This window comes from Dromaius novaehollandiae, chromosome 10 (assembly GCF_036370855.1).
Source record: "Dromaius novaehollandiae isolate bDroNov1 chromosome 10, bDroNov1.hap1, whole genome shotgun sequence".
In the NCBI taxonomy this organism is placed as follows: domain Eukaryota; kingdom Metazoa; phylum Chordata; class Aves; order Casuariiformes; family Dromaiidae; genus Dromaius; species Dromaius novaehollandiae.
In genome coordinates this window covers 18,897,274-18,917,711 of record NC_088107.1, presented here as the reverse complement: position 1 = coordinate 18,917,711, position 20,438 = coordinate 18,897,274, and the positions used below count along the sequence as shown (strand labels likewise).

At 45.2% G+C, this 20,438-nt stretch overlaps 1 protein-coding gene and 1 long non-coding RNA gene across 6 annotated transcripts in view; one reads left to right on the top strand and one right to left on the bottom strand.

Moving 5' to 3' along the window:
• The first annotated feature begins 1,144 nt into the window (after nucleotides 1-1,144).
• LOC135329365 (uncharacterized) lies at nucleotides 1,145-14,988 on the top strand. Of its 5 annotated transcripts, none has more exons than XR_010390796.1 (4): nucleotides 1,145-1,692; nucleotides 2,771-3,006; nucleotides 3,354-8,368; nucleotides 8,797-14,988. It is a non-coding gene; the product is annotated as an uncharacterized LOC135329365 (long non-coding RNA). The 5 variants fall into 5 exon arrangements; XR_010390798.1 differs by having other exon boundaries at nucleotides 2,771-3,619; nucleotides 5,809-8,368; XR_010390795.1 differs by having other exon boundaries at nucleotides 2,771-5,923; nucleotides 8,249-8,368.
• KLF13 (KLF transcription factor 13) overlaps nucleotides 14,273-20,438 on the bottom strand; it is a 38,730-nt gene continuing 32,564 nt past the window's right edge. The window contains exon 2 of the mRNA XM_026113480.2: nucleotides 14,273-19,992. Coding sequence (XP_025969265.1) covers nucleotides 19,700-19,992 — 293 coding nt within the window. The 3' untranslated portion in view covers nucleotides 14,273-19,699. The remainder of the gene's footprint in view (nucleotides 19,993-20,438) is intronic.

Genomic DNA, 20,438 nt, shown 5'->3' with positions numbered 1-20,438 from the left:
TTTATCCCATGTGAAAGCAGTTAATTTATCTTCTCCCATTCCCTTCCCTATTTGTAATTTAAAGATGTGATTGGTTGCGGTCACTTTGGTCTGCAAACAAAACATTTGATCATTTTGAAGTTAACTGCCATATCATGTTTAAATCCATTGTTCGAAAAAAACAAGAGCATTAAATAATGTTAAAGGATAATGAACATTTTTTGTTGTGGAAAGTGTGAGTTCTTGAGGACCTTTTCTACATGCAGTTTTCATTCTAATTCAATTTAAATGTTATTTTTAATCTGATCCATTCTTTGACAAAGATGACATGTAAGAGCTGTTTTTAGCAGTTGGATTGTTACTTTGTAAAGTATTAAAGCACTAAACCAATTTTTGCAATAGGTAGTAAAATTTGCTTTCGTTTCAAAAAACTTCCAGTTATAACTGTCGCACTTTTTATAGCAGAACTGTATTTAATTTCTTTCTTTTATGAAAGATTACTCCAAGTAACTGATAGCTCTGTAACCTGTGTGAATTGGCTTCTCTATTATTTGAAACAGAGAGAAGCTATAATGCCTATTCAATAAAATTAATTTATTTCTAAAGTATCTGTTTGCTTGAATTCTTGTTTGTGTTTTTTGTATGCTCTGCTCAGTGCTGTGCTGGGGGAACGCTGCTGCCCAGAGGAGAACCAGGCAAGGGGCATGCTGTAAATCAGTGGGGCTTTAGCTGACTTCATTTCAAGATTAGTTTGCATAAACCAGATAGCTCTGACAATCTGATACAAAAGCCAGAAATCGAGCATTGCCAGGCCTGCTTAACTTTAGTTTTTACACAGTATTCATAGTTCCTAGACTCTAGAGGCAGAAGACCGGAGGTCTTTGTATCCAGCCCCTGCGCGCCACTGCGCTGCAGGAGCGCCTGCCAGGCTGCGATAGTGACTGTCCTGGGGAAATCGATGTCTGGAAATTACCTGTGTAAGCCGGTGACAGGTAGGATATGTGTGAAACAAGTATTTCTGAACTAGAACATTCCTTTTAGAGAAGTCCCATGCACTGAAGAAGCCATATTAACCTCTGGTAAGTCGTTCCAACAGTTAATTAGTCACTTGTTAAAAAACCGTATCATGTTTCTACCCTGAATTTGCCTAACTCCACCTTCTGCCTTTGGATCTCGTTTCAATTCTGTCTGATTGAAGAGGTGTCTCTTGCCCTTGGGCTGCTGGTCTACTGTCACGGAGCCATCGTTCACCTTCTCGGTGGCGAGACTGAGTAGACGAAGCTTTCCAAGCCTGTCATGAAGGCCTGTTCCCACTTCTGTCACCTCTCTCACGTCTGTGCTTTGATGGTCCTTCAGCTTTTTAGCACGTCCCTTGATTTGTAGATACCTGAATTAGACTCAAAGTTTTAGTGAAACATATCCCAGTTTCAACAAGAATTAATTCAGGCAAAACCTGCTGCAGCCTGTGTTAGTCAGGAGATGAGTCCGTCCTCACTCCCCCTCTTCTGGAATTAGTGTCTGATTCTCTGTAAGAACTGATAGTGTCTTAGTTCCTGTGCCAGCTTCTCTCCTAACTGAGATTATTGTATTTTTGTACACAAAGGTATCTTTAGTCTTTCTGGCTACAAGATGTGCAAGGAACTCGCATTCAGCTGCTTTTTTCACCTAGTGTTTTTCGGAGCCCTTGCTTCCCGAGCCAGAGTCCTCCTTCTGGTGAGTATAGCCAAGTTGTTGGGGTTTTTTTCTCCTTAATGTCTGACTTAATTTTGATTGCATCGAACAAACATGGTTTGTTTGCACCCAGTATATCAAGCAATCCAGGTTACTATGTATTTTAACCCATCGTGTAATCCCTTTATGTTGCTAATAATAATTTTATGTATTTTCCCCGGTGAATGATAAGACTATTTGTTAGAGTAGGACTGTCTTTCACTTGCAACAATGGATCAGTGATTAAGTGTTTATCATTTAAGTGCTTAGTCTTGTCAAGTAATCTAAAAAGGCTTAAAAAAGACTATTTTTTAATAAAATGATACTTTTTTACTTTTATCCTTCTTTCATTCTTGATTGAAGTTCCACATTAACCATTTGATTATTTTGCCTGTGTTCATAGAGGGACCTCTACCTTCAATAGTTGCTTTTTGACAACCTCTTGAATTTGATTTGGGGATAAGTGAGAATAAGAAAACAAAAAGTCTTTGAACTCTTCTACCTGTTCTGCGTGTCTCATGGGTTTACATCTGTTTTGGTCTACTAATGAGCCAACCTGCCATTGGCATTTCCTATATTCCTAGTGCAAATATGCTGGAGTATAGAAGAGAAAAGACAGAAGAGAACCTAAAGGGTCAGAATAGCAAAGTCAGTGGGGGTTATGGCCCTGCTTAAATCTGTGCACTTGCTGAAGAATTTTCTTGGTGGCTGAGACAGAGCTAACTGCTTGCTGAGTATTGTAGAGAGAAAGGCATGGGAGGGCACTATACTGTTCAAAGCCTAATGCTCTTACCAGAGATGGTGACAGTGAAGTTACCTGACATATAGCGGCCTTAGGTCTGTCTCCAGCTTCTGACTGGCAGTTAGGGAAACCCTGCTACCAAATGGGAGTGGCGTGGATATGGAAGAAGGATGCCAGTTTTAGGGCTGTCAAAGGAAAATACCCAGGGGCAACCTGGAGAACTGCAGATTGGGAGAACTAAAGCAGGAAAAAAGGTTCCCATATGTCAAATAGTGTATTTTCTCCTAACCAGTATTTTTTGTAAGGTTAGATTTCTCTCAGTTTGACCTCTTAAACCAGCTCATCCCCAGATAATGCGAACACCAGTGCTGGCCCCGAGGAAGCATCTGCAGTGCCTGCGGGGCAGAGGGTTGCAGCACTGCCCCTCTGTCAGCAAGCCACAGTCAGATCGTGTGGTTCAGCCGTGTGGTAAAACATTCTCTTCAGATGGGGAGAAGACTGAATAGTTGCCAGAGAAGGAAGAGGGCAGGGCAGAAGCTTTTGCTTCTAACTGCTAGCCCCAACACAAGCTGAAAGTAAGTACCTAAACTCCCTCTCAAAAACAGATTAAGCCCTCCAAAGGTAGTTACTAAAATCTCAGTCCGAGTGTAACGTTTCTAAAGCACTTCATAAATTTGTTTCTTAAGAAAAATATGTTGTCATCTGAACCTGAAATATTTTGAAGTACAAAGCCTTGGTGTATTTAGTAAAGCTATTTGTAGATGTCTCTTTAAATGCTAGTTTCTTGGAAAATGCTTCTTACAAACAAGGAGGTTGTAACATTTAACTCTTCTCCCTGGCTGACTGATACTGGAATTGTGTTACCTTTGTTGCACTGGTGCTTGAAATAATTCTTGTGTACTCTTTGTGTATTGATTTAAAGGCCACAATTATGCAGCTTGTTCAACGTGACCAAATTTCCACATCCTTCTAAAGCTATATAAACTCCAGGAGGGCTCCAGAAACACGCAGTGCAGACTCGTTTGCAGAACTGGAATTTATGCTGAAGAAACGCTTTTGGATTTCCCTAGGTGGAGGACGTCAGAGCAACATAAGGCTTCACTTGCTGAAATCTAGCATTAGTTTGCCTCCCTGATCAGCATCCTAGGCAAAATCCAAACCGTCAGGTGACCTCAGCTTGTTTTGGAGGTTTGTTTCTGTGTGTTCAGAACAGTCATGGATGATTGTCCTATCAATCCAGAAGTTTTGAAAATAGCATTTAATTAATGCTGCTTGTCTCATCTCTTTTATAAGAAGTTTTAAAGAGGAAAAATAATGTTAGTAAATAGAGGTTTCTTCCGGGTCATCCTGCCAAACGGCTGTTTTGGGTGAACGTTTTCCGCCAGCTTTCTCACTGCGTTGCCCAGCTGCACTGGGAACCGCAGAGTCCCCGCTGGTAACTGTCCCCAGCTCACCACCACTGATCCCCTGCGCTGGGAATGCAGGAAGCAGTGCTGGTGTCACCTACCCCTGCATTTAAAATTGCTGATAGATGCATGTCTTTAATAGCATATGTTGAAAGTTTGATTTCTTATGAAAGGAGAAGAAATAGGCCACATCTGCAGAGTGCTGATAAAATGGAATTGTCTCTTTGTGATAGAGTGATTCCAATTTACTTCTGCAGTATTTTTTTTTCCAAAATAACAGCATTCATAGTTGACTTATAGTAACTTCAAATCCTATGAAAAGTGACGTAATTTACTAGCAGAGTTATATAAATTTAGAAGTCATCTTTGCTAAGGACAACTTCTTTTGCTTTTTTTAAATTTCTATTTGTTTGATGTGTACACAGATGACTCAGTTAAATTCCATGTGTAACTGGAAAACATTTCTAAAAAGCAGCTTTTTTAGGAGTGCCCATGTGATTCATGTTTCTGAACCTTGCCATTTATGAGGTCTATAAATTGCAAGGAAAATTACTGATTGGGTAAACTATGTCCCTAGAACCACAGGGCAACTCTTTAGCCAGAACTGTTAAATAGTATATAAAATATGGGTTATCTGAGTGGATTTTAATCATGCCTATAGTTCAGTAAATAACTAGTTTGGAAACAAAAGGATTTTATGAAGTTACTAAATGTAAGTGCAAATTTGATTTTATTCACTACAGAGGTGTATTCAAAAACAGTTTTCTTAACAGCATCAGTCTGAACTCTTCTCCAGTGATACAGTAATTGACTGTTCCACCTCACAGGAACTTTTAGTTTTTTGTCAGTCATTTCTGAGTTATTCTTCATTGCTCACAGTTTTGGTCTTCAGTGTTTACATCTATGCTGGTAAGATTTCTAGGAGCTCATTTCCTCACGGGTTCCGCTTCCTATGGTCACCGCTGCTGTATTGTTCTAAGTTGTCACCACATTTGAAAGACTCTGTGTACTTATTACACAGTTGCAATGTTTTTCCTTGTGTAACCTCATTTGCAAGAAAAGGCAGTGATTCAGAGCACAGTTTAAAAGAAGGATTTGAGTACCTTTTCCCAAAACTCAACCTGTCTTGAATGGCTGGCCCAAGAAAAGCTGTTAATATTGTTAACTCAGCGGGAGTAAAATGAAAGTAGTTCAAGCAATCCAACATAGCTATAAAACGTAGCTATAAAACACAGCTCCACAGTGAGTGCTAGTCATGGCAAAAATTCAGTTTCTCCTCCCTGTTGTAGGGATTGATTCTCCTTCCTCTTATTTCAGCATAAATGGGAATGGTGACGATGGAGCTGCACCACCGGAAAGCATCGGTTTGTATCACAGGTAGCAGCTGGGAGAGCGAGTCACAGCTCAGGGGCATGCGGTGACGGGAGAGCTCACCGCAGCCGTCACCCCAGGGCTCTGTAGCCTCAGCGCAAGGCACGAGGCCAGAGGCAGCTGCGCATCTCCCCGGAGGCGCCCTGAAGGCTTCGGGGAGAATTAGGAGACCTTGTGGGGCCACACCTGGAGCTGATAATGATGGTTTACAAGACTCAGTAAAGGGTTAATCAAAACTTGCAAAATGCTGTGAATCTAAGACAAGAAATGAACAAAAATATGATTGTTATTACCCTGAGCACAGTATTTTCCCAGGTGTCTGTCTACACGCAGCAAAAGGATTCACAGAAATGATGGTTGATGAACCAAAGGCCGAGGCACTTACCTTAGCTCCTGGGGTTGGAGACAATCCTAAATGATTTCTGACCTCCTCTGCTGTGCCCCATTTTACACTTGTAAGATGAAAATACTGTTTTTCTGTGCAGCAAAGTGTTAAGTCACTCTGTTCACTCAGGTATCTCTCAGAACCATCTGAACAGAAAGCCCATGTCTCACAGTGCTGTGCGGAGTGATAGTGGATTTAATTCCTTCCTTCCACAGCAAATCATCTCCAGGATGCCAGAGAGATACCAAAGGTTGAAAATTGTTGAAGCAACTGGAATGAAAGCGAGGCAGACGCAAGGAACTGTACCTTTCGTGCAAGATCCAAGAGCATGTGAGTCGCGGTATATTCAAGGTGTATTGAAATGTAAAATCCTGCACACATGAATTCATCTGCCAATTCTAATTAAAAAAAAGTGATTATTGAATTGGAATGAGCAGGAAGGAGGAGCAGCAAATGGCAGTGGCTAATATAGCACCTAGTCATTAATACATTTTAGTTAGCAAGTATGTGAATAGAATTGCTATAGGAAGACCACTGAACCTCACTCCTCCCCAGGCAAAAGCTGCTGTCGGCTACGTATCTGTCATCTGCTCTGGCCCCGCCGGCTTTTCAGTTGCGCAAGCTGGCCCGGCGAGTCATCCGAGGCTCCTGCCCCAGAGCGAATGTGCCCCCAAAGTGACAGCTTGAGAACATATGATACCTTCACAGTTTGCATTTTATACATGCTTTCTGTTGTCCGTACATGTGACCAGCAGAGTAGTTTTGGTGCCTAGATAAAAATAATACTGAAAAGTCCAGTTAGATTTAAAGTCCTGTGTCTGGTTTCCAGAGTCAGGAAGAGTTTCGTTTGATTTGAAGGCAAGTACAAAACATTGGAATTAATAAGCTATGGGGATGTAATTGCAGGGGAAAACTTTGCATCTCTCTTCATAGTGCTTATAAGTAATGTTCTCTGCTTAACATGATTTGGTTATGTGAACAAAAGAAGAACCACAAGTTTTATCTGAGCTCAGAGAGAAGTTACTGACTTCCTGCCTTGTGCACAGTATTCCAGGAAAACCAAACACTTTGGCAAATGTACCACCTAGGAGATTTTAGGTGTTGGTAAGGGATTTGTTTCAAAAATGTTTGCTTTTCTTCTTCAAAGAAAGCTTTTGACTGGAGAAATTACAAAGAAAAAAAAAGTCATTTCCAGACATGAACTCAGATTATGGATGTGCAGCTATTATGGGTGTGTGGCTGCATAAAATAACCATCTACTCTCTCAATTTTTCACCAAAGTTTAAACAGCTCTGTAGCCTCCTCTTTTTGAAAAGCTGGCACTTCACTTGGGTTGATAATTTAACACTCGCTGCAGAATTTCCAGGCGCCAGCGGGGATTTAATGCAGTAACCACCACTTGGCAGAAGGCTGGTCGGTATGTTACTGACCGTGCTGCAGACGGACCATCAGGACCAGGGAGTTTCCGGGGCTTGGGGTGGGAAGGGAGCGAGCCCTGGAGCGAGGCGGTGTTTGTAGGGCAGGCTGTGGACAGCAGCAGCTCCAGCATCCAGGTCTCTTAGCCTGATACGGAGGAAAGCGCCTGCTCTGCGTTCGTGTCAGTGCAACACGTGTGTCCCTGTGAGGTACCCGAGGACGTCGATGGCAGTGGTGGTTGTTAGGTGCTTGTCACCTGAGAGCTGGACGGACCTCCTGAGCTCATTTCCCAGGTGGCAATGTAATCTCTTGCTGGGTAATGGGCTTAGATTTGGACAGTAGAGAGGGGACTGTGTGTCTTATTACTGATAAAACCTGTAGCGCAGCCAGTCCCCTTTGCCTTTGGCTACTGCAGTTCATACAATGACTCGTTTTTTGAGGAAATTGTCACAGCAGCCCAGGAGCTCATTAGCTGCAGCAAAAACATCTTGTGGATCTGGGCTTCTAGGATTTGTAGACAATAATGCTCTGACTAATAAAATTATTAGCATCAGTAATTGAAGGCAAATACAAAATACAGATGCTTCAGCTTCAACTATATGATGCTTTGTACCATTTAACTATGGTCAGCACTAAAAAGTTCAAAAGCTCATTACAGCCTCTCTCATAGCTGCATACCTTTTGAAAATTAGAAACACTTCATGAGAAGAGTCACTCTGTAGCGTGTTATTATTCTTCCAATGGTTTTGTAATTCCTCACAGTTGCTATTTGTCTCCTTGAGCTTAGAAATAAACAGATCCTCAGCCAGTGGGTAATAAGAGACTCGGGGGCAAGTGTCTACCAGGCAGGAAAGGAACGGTTAGGAAATCGTACTGAATAATTCCCAGAGATTCTCCCTAGCTACAGCCCTTCCCAGATCTCAGCCGTACTTAGAGGAAACAGCAAACAGCAGCTGTAATTTAAAAAGAAGATGTTTGTGTGATACTCCCCAAAGCAGCCAGGCAACTCTTTTCAGAGGCACCTAAAAGGGAGGCACAGTTGCAGACGTGCCTCCCCGACACGGTCCCCGTCTGCTTGAGGTTTCAGGCCGACGTCCCCCGCGGCGTCAGGAATTTACAGGCTGGGCCCCGGCCGAGCTGAGGGGACCCCGCAGCAGGAAACCTTTCCACTGGGTCTCTGCTGAGTGTGTAACAGGAGCGTGAGTTGCAGCTGGATAATGTGGTTTTCCTTGGGGGAAGGAGAAAACACCGTTCGAGCCTGTGCCGCCTGCGAGGTGCAGTACGGGGAGATGCAAAGTCCCGGCCCTGGAGAAGCTTCTGCTCCGAGCGAGGCGGGATGTGAAGGCGTCCGTGGAAGAGGTGAAGCTCAGCGGTTTTCCTTCTTCTACAGGCAACGCTGACATTAGCACTGACTCGTGGCTGTGAGGGAGGGCTGGGGGATGTGAAGCCAAACCATTGTTATAAGCAAAATAATAGCTGTATTTTAAAAGCACTGCACATATTGTCCCACCATGTTTGAGCTTCCCATGCTGAAGAGGGTTTTTTCGGTTTTCTCCAAGAATCTCCTATCTTTGTTTATCAACTGATTTTCTAGCCTTGACAACAGGCTTGAACTTCAGGCAGGTTATTTTAAAGATCTGCTTTTTTGTGTTCAAAAGAATATTGTTATGTTTTATATAGTAATCCAAGCACAGTGAGATGGGTGACTCTCAGTTTTCTAGGAGATGGTTAAGGGTGTTGGGCAATTTGATTGTGGTTTTCTCCTGACTGAGTAACATGTTGCACAGCGGTGGACAGAGCCTGCGGCAGGCGTTCGGGAGGTCGCGGCAGCCCCTCCGCGGGAAGAGCCGTAGCGTGCAGGCGCCGGGGCTCCGCACAGCTGGGCGCGCACGGAGACGAGCTGCGGTACAGCCGCGTGTTAAAGACGGGTGTTCAGCCGTTCTTCGCTCCTATTTAACAGCAGGTAAGTGGTGAAGTGCGCTCTTGTTGAAATTCTTCCCCTGTCTGAGCAAACACCATGTAACACGCAATTTTTGTAGTGATTTGTAGAGTATTTTTACTCTTGAAACATAGTCCTTCCTTTTTAGCCCTCCTTAATCATAGTGATTTTGTGGAGAATACCAGACTTTCCATTCTTGGACTTAAAGCTTGACTTTTCCCTTCCTTATTTCCTTTTGCATTAATTCTCTCTCCTAAAAATAGACAGCTGGAGTCCCAAAATACCCCGCGGAGCCTTAACAGAGACCCTGGGCACCGGCGTCCCCTCGGCCCGGCACCGCGCGGCCGCCAGCCGTGGGCAGGGCTCCCTGCAGCGCCCGCGCAGCGGCGGCCGATCCCGAGCACGGCTCCCTTCTGCCTTCCTCCTGCCACATCGTCCCGCTGCTCCCAGCGGGCTGCAAGTTGCGGTTTGTATGGCAGCCCCACGGTGGGAACATCTCTAACTTTTTACTACTTCCAGGGTCAACAAGGCGGCCGTGTTTTAAACCAGACCCGTAAGGGCCTCGTGACTTCATGGGACCTCATTGTCTGTAGGTCTGAGACAGCTCTCAGCAGAGTAACAGAGGTTAGAAAAGAAAAATCTGAAGAAAGAAAATGAGCAAATAGGCTGAGCTGGGCGGTGGGTCGAGCTGGGTCTGCGCTTTGGGCGTTTGGGGCCGGCGGCCAGCGGCGGGGCCCGTCTGCCTGCGCCCCTCCGCGGGGAGCACAGCTGCGGTGCCGAGTTCCACGAGCGTAGGACCGACGCGAGGCTGGAGGCTGCGCGCTTCGGGACGCGGCGCTTCGGGGGAGAGTCCCAGCCTGGCAGAGGGTGGGAGTGAGGCTTGAGGGAAAAATGCAGCGTCTTTGAAGTGAAAAACTTTGAAGTTCCAAACAGCTAGCAAATTCCTCTTTCAGTTTACTGTCTGTGGAAAGTCTGGAAGGTGAGATATTTAACAGAAGAAACGGGGTAAAACACTGAAAAGTAACGCGTTGGGGAAGTGGGGATTTTGCGTTCGGAGTGCTGCTGCGCTCGCGGGGAAGGCGACCCCGACTGCAGAAGCGCCGCGGCGGGGCTGCCGGCCTCTTCCTCCTTTCCCTTCCCCTCCGTCGCTGACGCACAGCGCGGGCGGCGGAGGGAGGGACTCTCTCTTCCCGTTGCTATTGTGTTTTGTTATGTTTTGTGTCCGTCCAGTTTGTCTCCAGGATCAGAGGAGTGACTCACTGAGTTCTCTGCACAATAGGAGAGCCTGGGAAAACACAAACATCGGCCTCTTAGAGACGCACGCTCCTGCTAACGAAACGCTGGCGTGACGTGCCTTTCCCCGGGCTGCTGCAGCCAGCGCGGGACCGTCCCTCCTCCTCCACACCTCCTCCGGGATTCGCACCTGGGGCGGTTGCTGCCTCTCTTTGTCTCTCTAGAGCAGGATTTAAAGCTGCCCTCCCCTAAACAACTCTCTCATTTTTCCAGACTCATCTCCACCATTGCTTTTCATCGCTTTCTCCCACGGTTTTCCATCTCGTTGCTCTCATGCTGCCACGCGCCTGAGACCCTCTCTCTAGCCGTCGCTGTCCCTCTCGTCCCTCGGCTGCGCCGCTTTCCTCGGGGCAGCGCCGGTGCCCAGGAGCTGGCGTGCGGCACCTTCCCGCGGGACGCGTCGCGGTGGCCGGCAGCCCGGGGAGCCGCGGGCCGGCTGGGGCAGGGGAAGCGCAGCCGTGCTGGCACGCCGCTCGGCCCCGACGAGGCCGCGCAGGGCAGTCCCTCAGTCTGCGCAGAGGCACATCAGTACGGCCAAGCCAGCTCCGGGGCTGCCTTGGACGTCCTGACACGTTAGAGACAACCCGGGTCCAACGCAGCAGGCGGGGAGGTGCCCCCGCGTGTGCATCTGCGAAGCTTCTGCTTGCGTTGGCCATGGCAAGTTTTGAGGAGAAAGTTTGGAAGCGCGGCCCTGCAGCACACGTGCGTAACTCTTGGGGGGCCTCTTCCTCCTGCTGTCTGGGGAACATGGGGAACACGGGGCGCGTTCAGCTTTCATCTCCTCCTCATCTCCACGGGCTTCGTGCCTCCGCAGGGCAGCCGGAGCCAAGCCTTTACGCCTCGCCGCGAGCGGGACGGGACGCTTGTGCTCTGACGCCAGGACTTCCGCACCCGTTACCACTGACTCGCTGCGGGATTCGCGATGCGGGCGAGAGGGGGGCGACGCCTGCGCTCGAGGATGGCCTGAACTGAATTTCCCTCCTGTCTGTAGATGGCAGTCATGCTTTCATAAAAAGGGGCTATCCGGGTGTAGCCCACGAGCGAAGCCGTAGGGGGGTGGTCGCAGGCTGGGCCGCGCTCAGGCTGGGCCGCCTTTGGGCCCCGTGGTGCCCCGGCCGCGCGTGCCTCGCGCCGAGCCCAGCACTCCCGCGCCCAGCCGCGGCGGCAGCGACCGCGAGCTCAGCCGGGAGGCACCACCGGCGCCCTCGGCCCCTGGTGCCGCCCCGCGTGGCCTGCCGGACGCCTCCCCCGCGGGAGCCAAGGACTAAGCCTGCCTGCTGCCAGCGCCGGTCGGGTTGGGCAGGCTGGTCCTTCCGCCACAGCCGTGGTGGAGCAGCAGTTTCGCTGTAGAGCTGCTTTCTCCCGGTGACGTAGCGCTGTTCCTAGGCTGTTCCGGTTTTGTCAGCAGCGTCCATAGGCCCCTGGGGCCTGTTCCTGTCCAAACCCCGCTCGCTTCTTCCCGGACCTGTTTTCTTCACCCTTTTTTTCCTCCATCCTTGTTTGATCTAACCCTGCTCTCTGACTTGCCAGAGCACGAACCTGGCTCCGAACAACGTTCGTTCACGCTTTCCCCCTCGGCTGTTGCCCCTCGGGTGCCTGGGCCCAGGCTCCCCCCTCGTCTGGCCCAGGGCTTGGGCAGCGTACGAAAACGTCCCTCCCGCTCCCTCCCTGCGTGGGGCCGCGCAAGGTGCCCTGCGGCTGGCTGGACGCAGGGGCTCGCCTGCTCGGGCCGCGGGCTGACGCGGCCCCCGTGACCGCTCGTGGTGGGAGCGGCGCGGTGCCGGGGCCGCTGCCCGGGGCCGCTGCCCGGCCGGAGCGCTGCCGTCCCACCCGGAGCCCCGGGTGCGTGCTGGGGCCGCGCGGGTCCTTCTGGTCAGCTGCTAGAAGCACTCGGCCCGTCTGAAACGCTTGTTTTTCATGTTTTCTTCGTCTGTTTTCTGTTTCAGCCTCTGTCTCCTCTCTGTTTCTGTTGACTCTATATTTATCCCACTTTAATTAATCTCTTGTGATCAACTGGCAGAGCATGTCATGGGTGTGTTTCCTTGAAAACCGGTGGCAATGAACCTTAAGGTGGACCATTTTGAAGCCAGAAGTGAAGCACAGGTAAATGTAAATAGGAAAATCCCATCATAACCCTAGCAGCACGATCTCTCACCGTCCCAACCGATGGGCACGTGCCAAGTCCACGAGCACTCGATGGCGAGCGCCGAGCCCCAGGCAGGGCAGAAGCCCGTGCGCGCGGCAAAGCAGCAGCGTCTTTGCGGGTGGGGACGCGTTAACGTGCGCGTCTCTCTGCGTGGGCGTCCGGGCGGGGAGGCCCACAGCAGCGCTGTACCGCCGCAACAGCTCCAGGCTTACACCGAGAAGGCATATTTCATAGCTGCATTTCGGGCGGCCAGGACTGTCCCAAGTAGTTCCTTTTAAAATGATTTATTTCTCTTCTCATTCATCTGTGAAGTTTAAAAAACCAAACTTTGTCTGCCCCTCTGTTGTCAAGCGTGAGGTGGATCCTTCACTTCGGAAGGCTTCAGAAATGCTTCAGGGACGATCTTCACGAATAAGCAGTACCTGGAAGTGCTATATAACCTGTATTTTCAGGAAACTTCCAACTCCTCCCTCCATAGAGACGAGGAGCAGGAATCCATCCGTCTGCTTTTTCCAGCATTCGTGAAAAAAGGCCACTTGACCCCCTTTCCCTCTAGTGCAAACAGTGAATTCAGGCAGAGGGAGCAGCCAGAAGACTGGGTAGAGGCAGAAGTTAGACACGGGCCAATACACGAGGTCTGCCGGGGAGCTTCAGCTCCCCTTGGCATTAGGTGGATTACCTGGATTTTTGCTTAAGGATTCTCACAGCCCGACTGCGTCAGCGTTTGCTGCGGGGAATTTCCCGGTTATAACACAGAGACTGGAAATAAGCAGAGAGAAGCCGCATCATGCTAATGCGTGTAGAGAAGGATGAAACAAGCTCACGTGGTTTTTGGGTCTGCCAGACGTTGGCGTTTTATCTTCAGCTCCAGGGAGGTTTGCTGGTGAGGAGTCAAGGCTATCCACTGCATGCCCAAAGAGTATGTTACTCCCAGATAAAGAGCCTTTAAATAGGGCATTAACGTTTTTAAGCATTTATGTGATTTAGCTAGTTCCTTTGTGTAAGCTATAAACCAGCAGTTGATCATAGACACGTACAGATGTCCAAGCTCACTGGTGTGTGGTCAGAGATAATGAATAGCACTGGCAGCTCGACACTGTAACAAACACGCAGGGAAACCTGCCATTAAAGATAATGGCGCTCCAAGTTACTTGCTCTGAACAATTTTCATGACCTCTGCACAAGAAAATGTCCTCATTTTAAAGTTATTCCCACAACTGCCCCTACTTTAGTAAGGATATTTTAGTATTTGTCTTTCAATAGTAGTCCACTCTTTCAAATTATTTTTGCAATTAGATATAATGTTCCCTAGATAGTTATTCACTGTAGAGCATAAAATGGTTTTCCTGGAGGTGGTGGTGATATTTTCAAAGCACAACGGCAACCGTCTGCCATAGCCTCATGCCTTTGAGCAAGTCACTTGTGCTGCTATTTCCTCACCTTTAACAATGCGGAAAGGATATTTTGAGGGGCTGAGATTAAATTTACTCTTTCTACAGCACATTGACACTTGCAGAGATGATATTAGAAATGTGCAAAGAATTGGGCTTTTGAAGGTGGTTGACCCTCTGACCTTTAACTCATACATATTAATCTCATAAGCATCTTGTAAAGGAAACAAAAGCATAGTATACACCAGCCTTAACAAAGGAATTTCACTCTGCAGCTGCAAGATATCAGCCAAAGAAAAGGAGAGTATGAAACAAGCATCATGTAAACTTTGTCTCAATGGTTAATTTTTTTTTTTTTTTTACAATAATACTGGGTGAAATTTAAACAGATAAAAGATATTAGACAAGATATCAAACCTCAAACTAACAGAGGAAATATTTACTAGCTTCAGCTTTTTAACTGATGACAAGGAAATTAAGAGGAAAACCGATACTTCATAATTATAAGTTTTATTCTGGAAAATGTAAATGTCACTAACCATGCATACAAGTTAAGATGATATTTTACAGTTGTTATTCTTTCTTTTTCCTTTTTTACTGTTGTTGCATAGGACATTGTCATGATATATGATCTATGCAGTATAAAATACATAAAAAGTTACAGCAGAGCAAGAATAGATTAGCATATAACTGTACAACTGTAATACTTCAATGTAGTGATTTATAGAGTTGCAAAGTGACCCATGGGAGCACTGATGTGCTGCTGACAAAATCGTCTGGGTGAAGACGACACCAGTAACATCACGGTTCAGCACGGCTGAAAGCATGTAAACCCGTGCAGGCGGAGGCGCGGGCACGCGAGCGGCACCGTCCCCGGAAGGCCCCACGTAACTGCGGCTCCAACGAGGGATGAAGCTCAACCGCAAGTCTTGAAGAGGGGACTCAAACTTCCCACAGGCAATGGCGTTTGAATCTAGGATTTTGGTTCAGACCCATCGCTAGGTATAAAGAAATGGATACCTATTTTTGCTCTGTAGACATCCCTTCATTATTCTGTGTGTATATATACACTGATGTGTGTTTATGCATATACACACACATACTAAAAAAATATACACATATATATGTATTTATATACATGTGCACGTTTCTATAAACCCATATATATACACATATATATTTATATATATAAAAAACCTATACCAGTGGATGGGCTCTTGTCTTCTATATTCTTGTCTAGGGGGTAAACAAGTATAATTCAGTTATTTTCTAGGCTGCCTAGGGCTATAGCTTTATCCCCAAAAGGTAAAAAATACAGAATTTCATCATACCATTCACTGACCAACTATATGTTAGCACCAAATGTACAAACAGATGGTGTAAGGGAGTAAAAGAGCACCTGAAAGTCAGTTTGTAGGCATCACGTGGTGAAATTAATAAATCAAGTGGCTACGGAAAGGCAAGCTTTAAATACGTAGAGTTCATTTTCCTTACTCTTTGTTCATGAATCACGTTCCCCCAAACAACAACGCAGCTCAAATCCCAGATTCATGACCGAGACCCGGACAGAGCCAGTCGTGAACGTGAGCGACTAGGAAGGGGTAAGGTCCTCCACAGCCTTCCCCGGCCAGCCTGCCCGAAACATGAGACGCGCTCCGCTTCTGCAGAGCAGCTAGGGAGGCTTTAAAGCTTTACAGGGGCTCTTGGAGATAAAAGTTAATGCAGCAAGGAGGGTAGGGCACATACAGGAATCGGGTGCTACCATCAGACAGAGGCTTCTGATGTCTTGTTATAAATATATACATTTACACTTATGTAAACAGACACTACGCATATGTTACAGAAGCAAAGAACAGCTAATTTGCAGATGTACAAAGGATGAGGGGGTGCTCACACAATAAAATGTAGCTGCCTAGAGTTTACCAGGACTGCTTTCTAAGAAGCAGGAGGAAAACTGAATTCATGTGGCCATTAATGCACTTTAGGCGTTTGCACAGGATGAGGTTAATGGAAGGGGTGAACGAGTTTCTGAGAGCTAGCCTAAATTATATCAATTAAATTTGATTAGAAATCTGGAGGACACTGATCTCTCTCTCATTTCTCTCTGTTTCCACAGAGCACAATGAGCATCTTGACCCTAAAATATGAGCTGATAGTTTGGAGAGATGGTGAGTAGCTTTAGTTTCAGTTGAATGCTGGTAGTGAAGTGATGATCTTAGTTTGTACCTTTTCCTATGTCAAGGCAGTGCAGCTCAGCTCTTAAGAGAGGAAGCTGGAATCATGGCTGGAGAAAAGTAAACAAACTTTGGGGGTTTCCTTAATGTTAATAACCTATTATTATGTTCTGAAATTAAAAAAAAAAAATCCAAGGCAGTTCTGGGGTTTGTGACGATCTACCTCAACAGGTTACGGGGAAAGCAGGAGGCAGAAGCGGGGAGAGATGCCCTCCCGCCGGAGGACCGAGAAGAGGCTTGCGCCTTGTCCGAGCAGTGCTTCCTGAGCGCGCAGTGCTTGCTGCTGTGCCAGGGGGCTGGCTGAGGTCAGGCCACCGGCTGAGACAACAAAAGGGTAAAAGTTTGAGGTCAGTTTGGATAAGCACCTAGATTGCAAAACATAATTCGAGCTATTCGGACTTCTCACGTCTGTAAATCTCAGGCGAAGCAGTCATGAGAACCGAGTCTTATGACCTTGCTGGCACTTCTGCTTCTAAGTAGATGCCGGAAAACCCAAACTCTCTCTTTACAGATGAGAATATTGAGAGAAGTTTTGTTTACATTCAATTTTGAAAACTACTAGTGGTTTGGAATTCATCATTGTGTCCTAAAACTAGCATTTATTAAACATTTAATGGGAATTTTGAAGCTCTAGTTAGGATACTAAAACATGCTAATTTGACTGTCCACATAACTCTCTCTAAGGTGTTTATAGCTAAAACATAAAAATTTTAAAGTTGTAAAGGCAAATTTCAGAGAAATTTCCTGAAGTATAGCTATGTTGACTATATTTAGTCTCACAGCCTTCTCATTAAACCAACTGGCTGAACTGGAAATTCAGCTTTGAACCAATATTTTTTTCCATTTAATCTTGGAGAATTATTAATAATCTATATGAGGAAAATATGTAAAAAATATTTAGCTTGCTATTTGAGTTAAAGATCACTTGGTTCTTGTATCATTCAGAATAGGTTGTCCCATAATCTTTATCTCCCATAATCTCAGTACTGACATAACATGGTGGGAATGCCCTTTCTCCAAAACATTTGTTTATGAAGTACCTACATCCCATTGATTCATGCTGAATATTATGCCCTAAATAAATAGACTGGATTGGATCTTTCTTTGCTAAAGAAATTAAATTATGCTTTTATTGGAGGGGGTGATTTTATAACAAACTGAAATTAGAACGCAAAGCCTGTAATTTTTGGTGATATTTAGTTCTCCTTTGTTTTCATTTTTTCCTCATTTCCTTCTATTATGATATAACCGTAATGAGAAATGCGTATTTTATTAATTGTTTTAAAGTATGTGCACAAGGCACAGCTGACCTGTAGAATTCCTTTAGCTGGATATCTTAATTGCCCCTTTACTAACTACAGCACAAAAGCACTTTTATCAGTCACAGAAATGATTGGAATGTGCATTCCTGTTACCTGAATTGTATCAAACTGTTAATATTGTGTATCTCAGCAGATGAGCTTAAAAAAATAAAGAAAAAAGGAAATCTATGGAGGTAAACATATCTGGCTTTCCCCTAATCCACAGTGGTTAGGCAACTCATTACACAAATTCAACAACTGTCTTCTTGCAAAAAATCTTGCTATGTTTCATTTTCTTTATAGCAAACAGTAAAATTTTGCCTAGTTTGACTTAGAATTCAAAAGGAGAAAATCATGATTTTATAAAGGTGAAATCTGAAGCAAATAAACATGAAAAAAACCTGAAATATCTGCAGTTTGAACTGGTTTTAAGTATTTATCCATACAACTAACAGAATGCTTAGTATTAGGAATAACGTAAATGTTATGAAGTACCTATGAAACTACTTGCAAATCTATGTTAGCCTCTCACAGTTAACATACAGTACAAAAAACTTGCAAAACCGGATCAATGCAAAGCAGCAAGGAAGGAAGATACAGATTCATCTGGAATGTGGAGGCATTCACTTGATATCAAACAGCAGGTTTGGTGTACAGAGTTTCTTTTCACCGTGCTACACTTGACTGCATTTATACCCTACAGTAATGCTAACAAAAAAAAAAAAAAAAAAAAAAAAAAAAAAAAAAAAAACCACACAAAAAACAAAGAACTCCAGAATCAAAAGGACCTACATTTCTAATATGCACCATCTGAGTGAGCCAAACCAATGAAAGCATATTTGCTGCCAGTGAGGTCTCTGACACAACACAATGCTCTGATCTTTTGCTCTATTCTCTATCATATAAAACATAGAAATCTCCCTCCTAGTGCTCTACCTAGAGCCCAATATTATAAAATTACTGAAAAATAGCCAAGATTCCCTTTATGTTTTTAAGCAGTTACTCAGAAATGCAAGAGCCCTTCTTTATGCTGGTATATGTATATATGAGAAACCTGAAGTACTGCTGAGCTAAAATGCCATTTTTTTAACACTTAGAAATCTATATTTTATTTTTCCAGTCAGAAGATACCTTATGATGACTTTTGTTTCCTTTCATCAGTGATGACCGCGATTCTGAGGCAGCAAGATACAGAAACTTTGTCTTGGGCATTTTGTCTTTCTAAGATATGGCTGTACAGTAGGTAAGTACCTTGATAAAAGTTTTGATGGGCATTGGTTCAGCTATGCTATTTCCATAGTTCATAAAACAAAAAGAACAAAAGAAGAATAAAGTTGTTCAAGTCAATGTGATTTGATTTGAATATTCTGTTGGTCCCATACTGAACAGGCAGTGCAGAGAGCTTAACAACTTGGAGAAAGTGAAGACTGAATGCCTCCAAAATGCCACGCCACCTTGCAGGAAAACGTTACCCAGTGTAAATGTGTTTCCTTATGTTTGTGTTACTTACTTAAGGCATCTTGTTTAGAACTTTTTCTCAGAATTTTATCTAGCATTAAACAACCAAAAAAAAGAAGTTCATCAACCTCACAGAGATTTTTGCGATAGGAAGCTGGTTCTGGAGCATCTTCAGCATGAAGTGAAAAGATGGCGTGCTACCAAAAGCAGAGGGCAGCTTGAAGAAAGGAAAGAAGACTCCTGTTTGGGTGCTTCCCGGTGCAGATGTGTAACCAGGAAATCAGGCAATGGAAGAGTCTGGTACTACATTCCAGTACTGGTTTGGTTTTTGTTTTGTTTGTTTGTTTTTTTTATTTTTTCCCCAGTGTGTGAAAGAACCTAGCAAAAAGCTTTCTGAGTGCAAATATATTTACAGAGTAAGGCTGCGGTTAGGGTGTGTCTTCACTGTAATTATTGTGTAACATAAATATCCATCCCTGAGAAAGGAGAAGGGGGACACAGTCCGACAGTTGATTTGTAAGTGTATGTATGCTCGTGTTGTGCAATCTGGTCTTACAAAACTACTTTGACACCTGAGGTGAATTGAAGTGTTTTTTTTTTCTTTTTTAGATTTTCTCATTTTCTTATAAAGAATAATCAAGAGGATTTGTTTATGGTTATAAAATGTATGAAATATTGAGACAGCAGGAGTCACAAAGTGGAACATGTAAGTCCGTCTGTCCATGAGGTTAGAATGGCTGCTGGCGTGGCCAGGTAAAGAAAATCTGTCTGGAAATTGCAGTGGGAGGCAGCTATTTACTGATTTAAAAAAAAGGGGGGGGGGGACAAATTAGGGGGGAAGCAACAGAGTTTTTAAAACGTGTGCAACACAACTGAAACTCCACGATAGATAACAGGGGCAAAGTGCTGACATCCAGTGCAGGTAGGTCTACGGGGAACTGGCGGGGCTAATCGTGGGGCTCGAGGCATCCGAGCGGCTATAGTCGCTGACAGACCCTGTCCTGGAGCTGCTCCCGCTTCGCCTCTTGAGCATGCTGGGGTGGAAGTTGGCGTGCCGGCGGGCGTGCTTCGTCAGGTGGTCGCTGCGCATGAAGCGCTTCTCGCAGAGAGGGCAGCCGAACTTCTTTTCTCCAGTGTGAGTGCGGTAATGGCGGGCCAGCTCGTCGGAGCGAGCAAACTTCTTGTTGCAGCCTTGCCAGTTGCATTCGAAAGGCCGCTCACCTGCACAAAGAGAAGACGGCATGATTAGAAGCGTTAGCAACGTTTCCCATTTCTTCATACACAAAAGGTAGAACAAAAAAGGTTGTGAGCAAGACAGATGCCACCCGTCACTAAATGGAAGGAGATGGTGTTATTCTCCTGAAACAGGACCAAAAATGGACACCAGCTAGCCTTCAGTGTGAGCAGCTAATAATCTGTTTTAAGTTCAGAAATTTGGCCATAACGTTTATGTCCAGGATCTACTTAAGAGGCTCCTGCTCAGAAAAAGAGACCTGGGGTTTCTTTCGTCCTCTGTTTATGAAGCCTCCAAGAAATTTCTATAGCCAAATCTCAGATAATTTGTCAAAGAGCAGGCAAAGGCAATAATTTTTCAAACTGGATTTGGTTCAAGAACAGGGGCACAGCAAGTGTCCCTGATGTAGACTTCCTTGACTGTTTAGGACAAA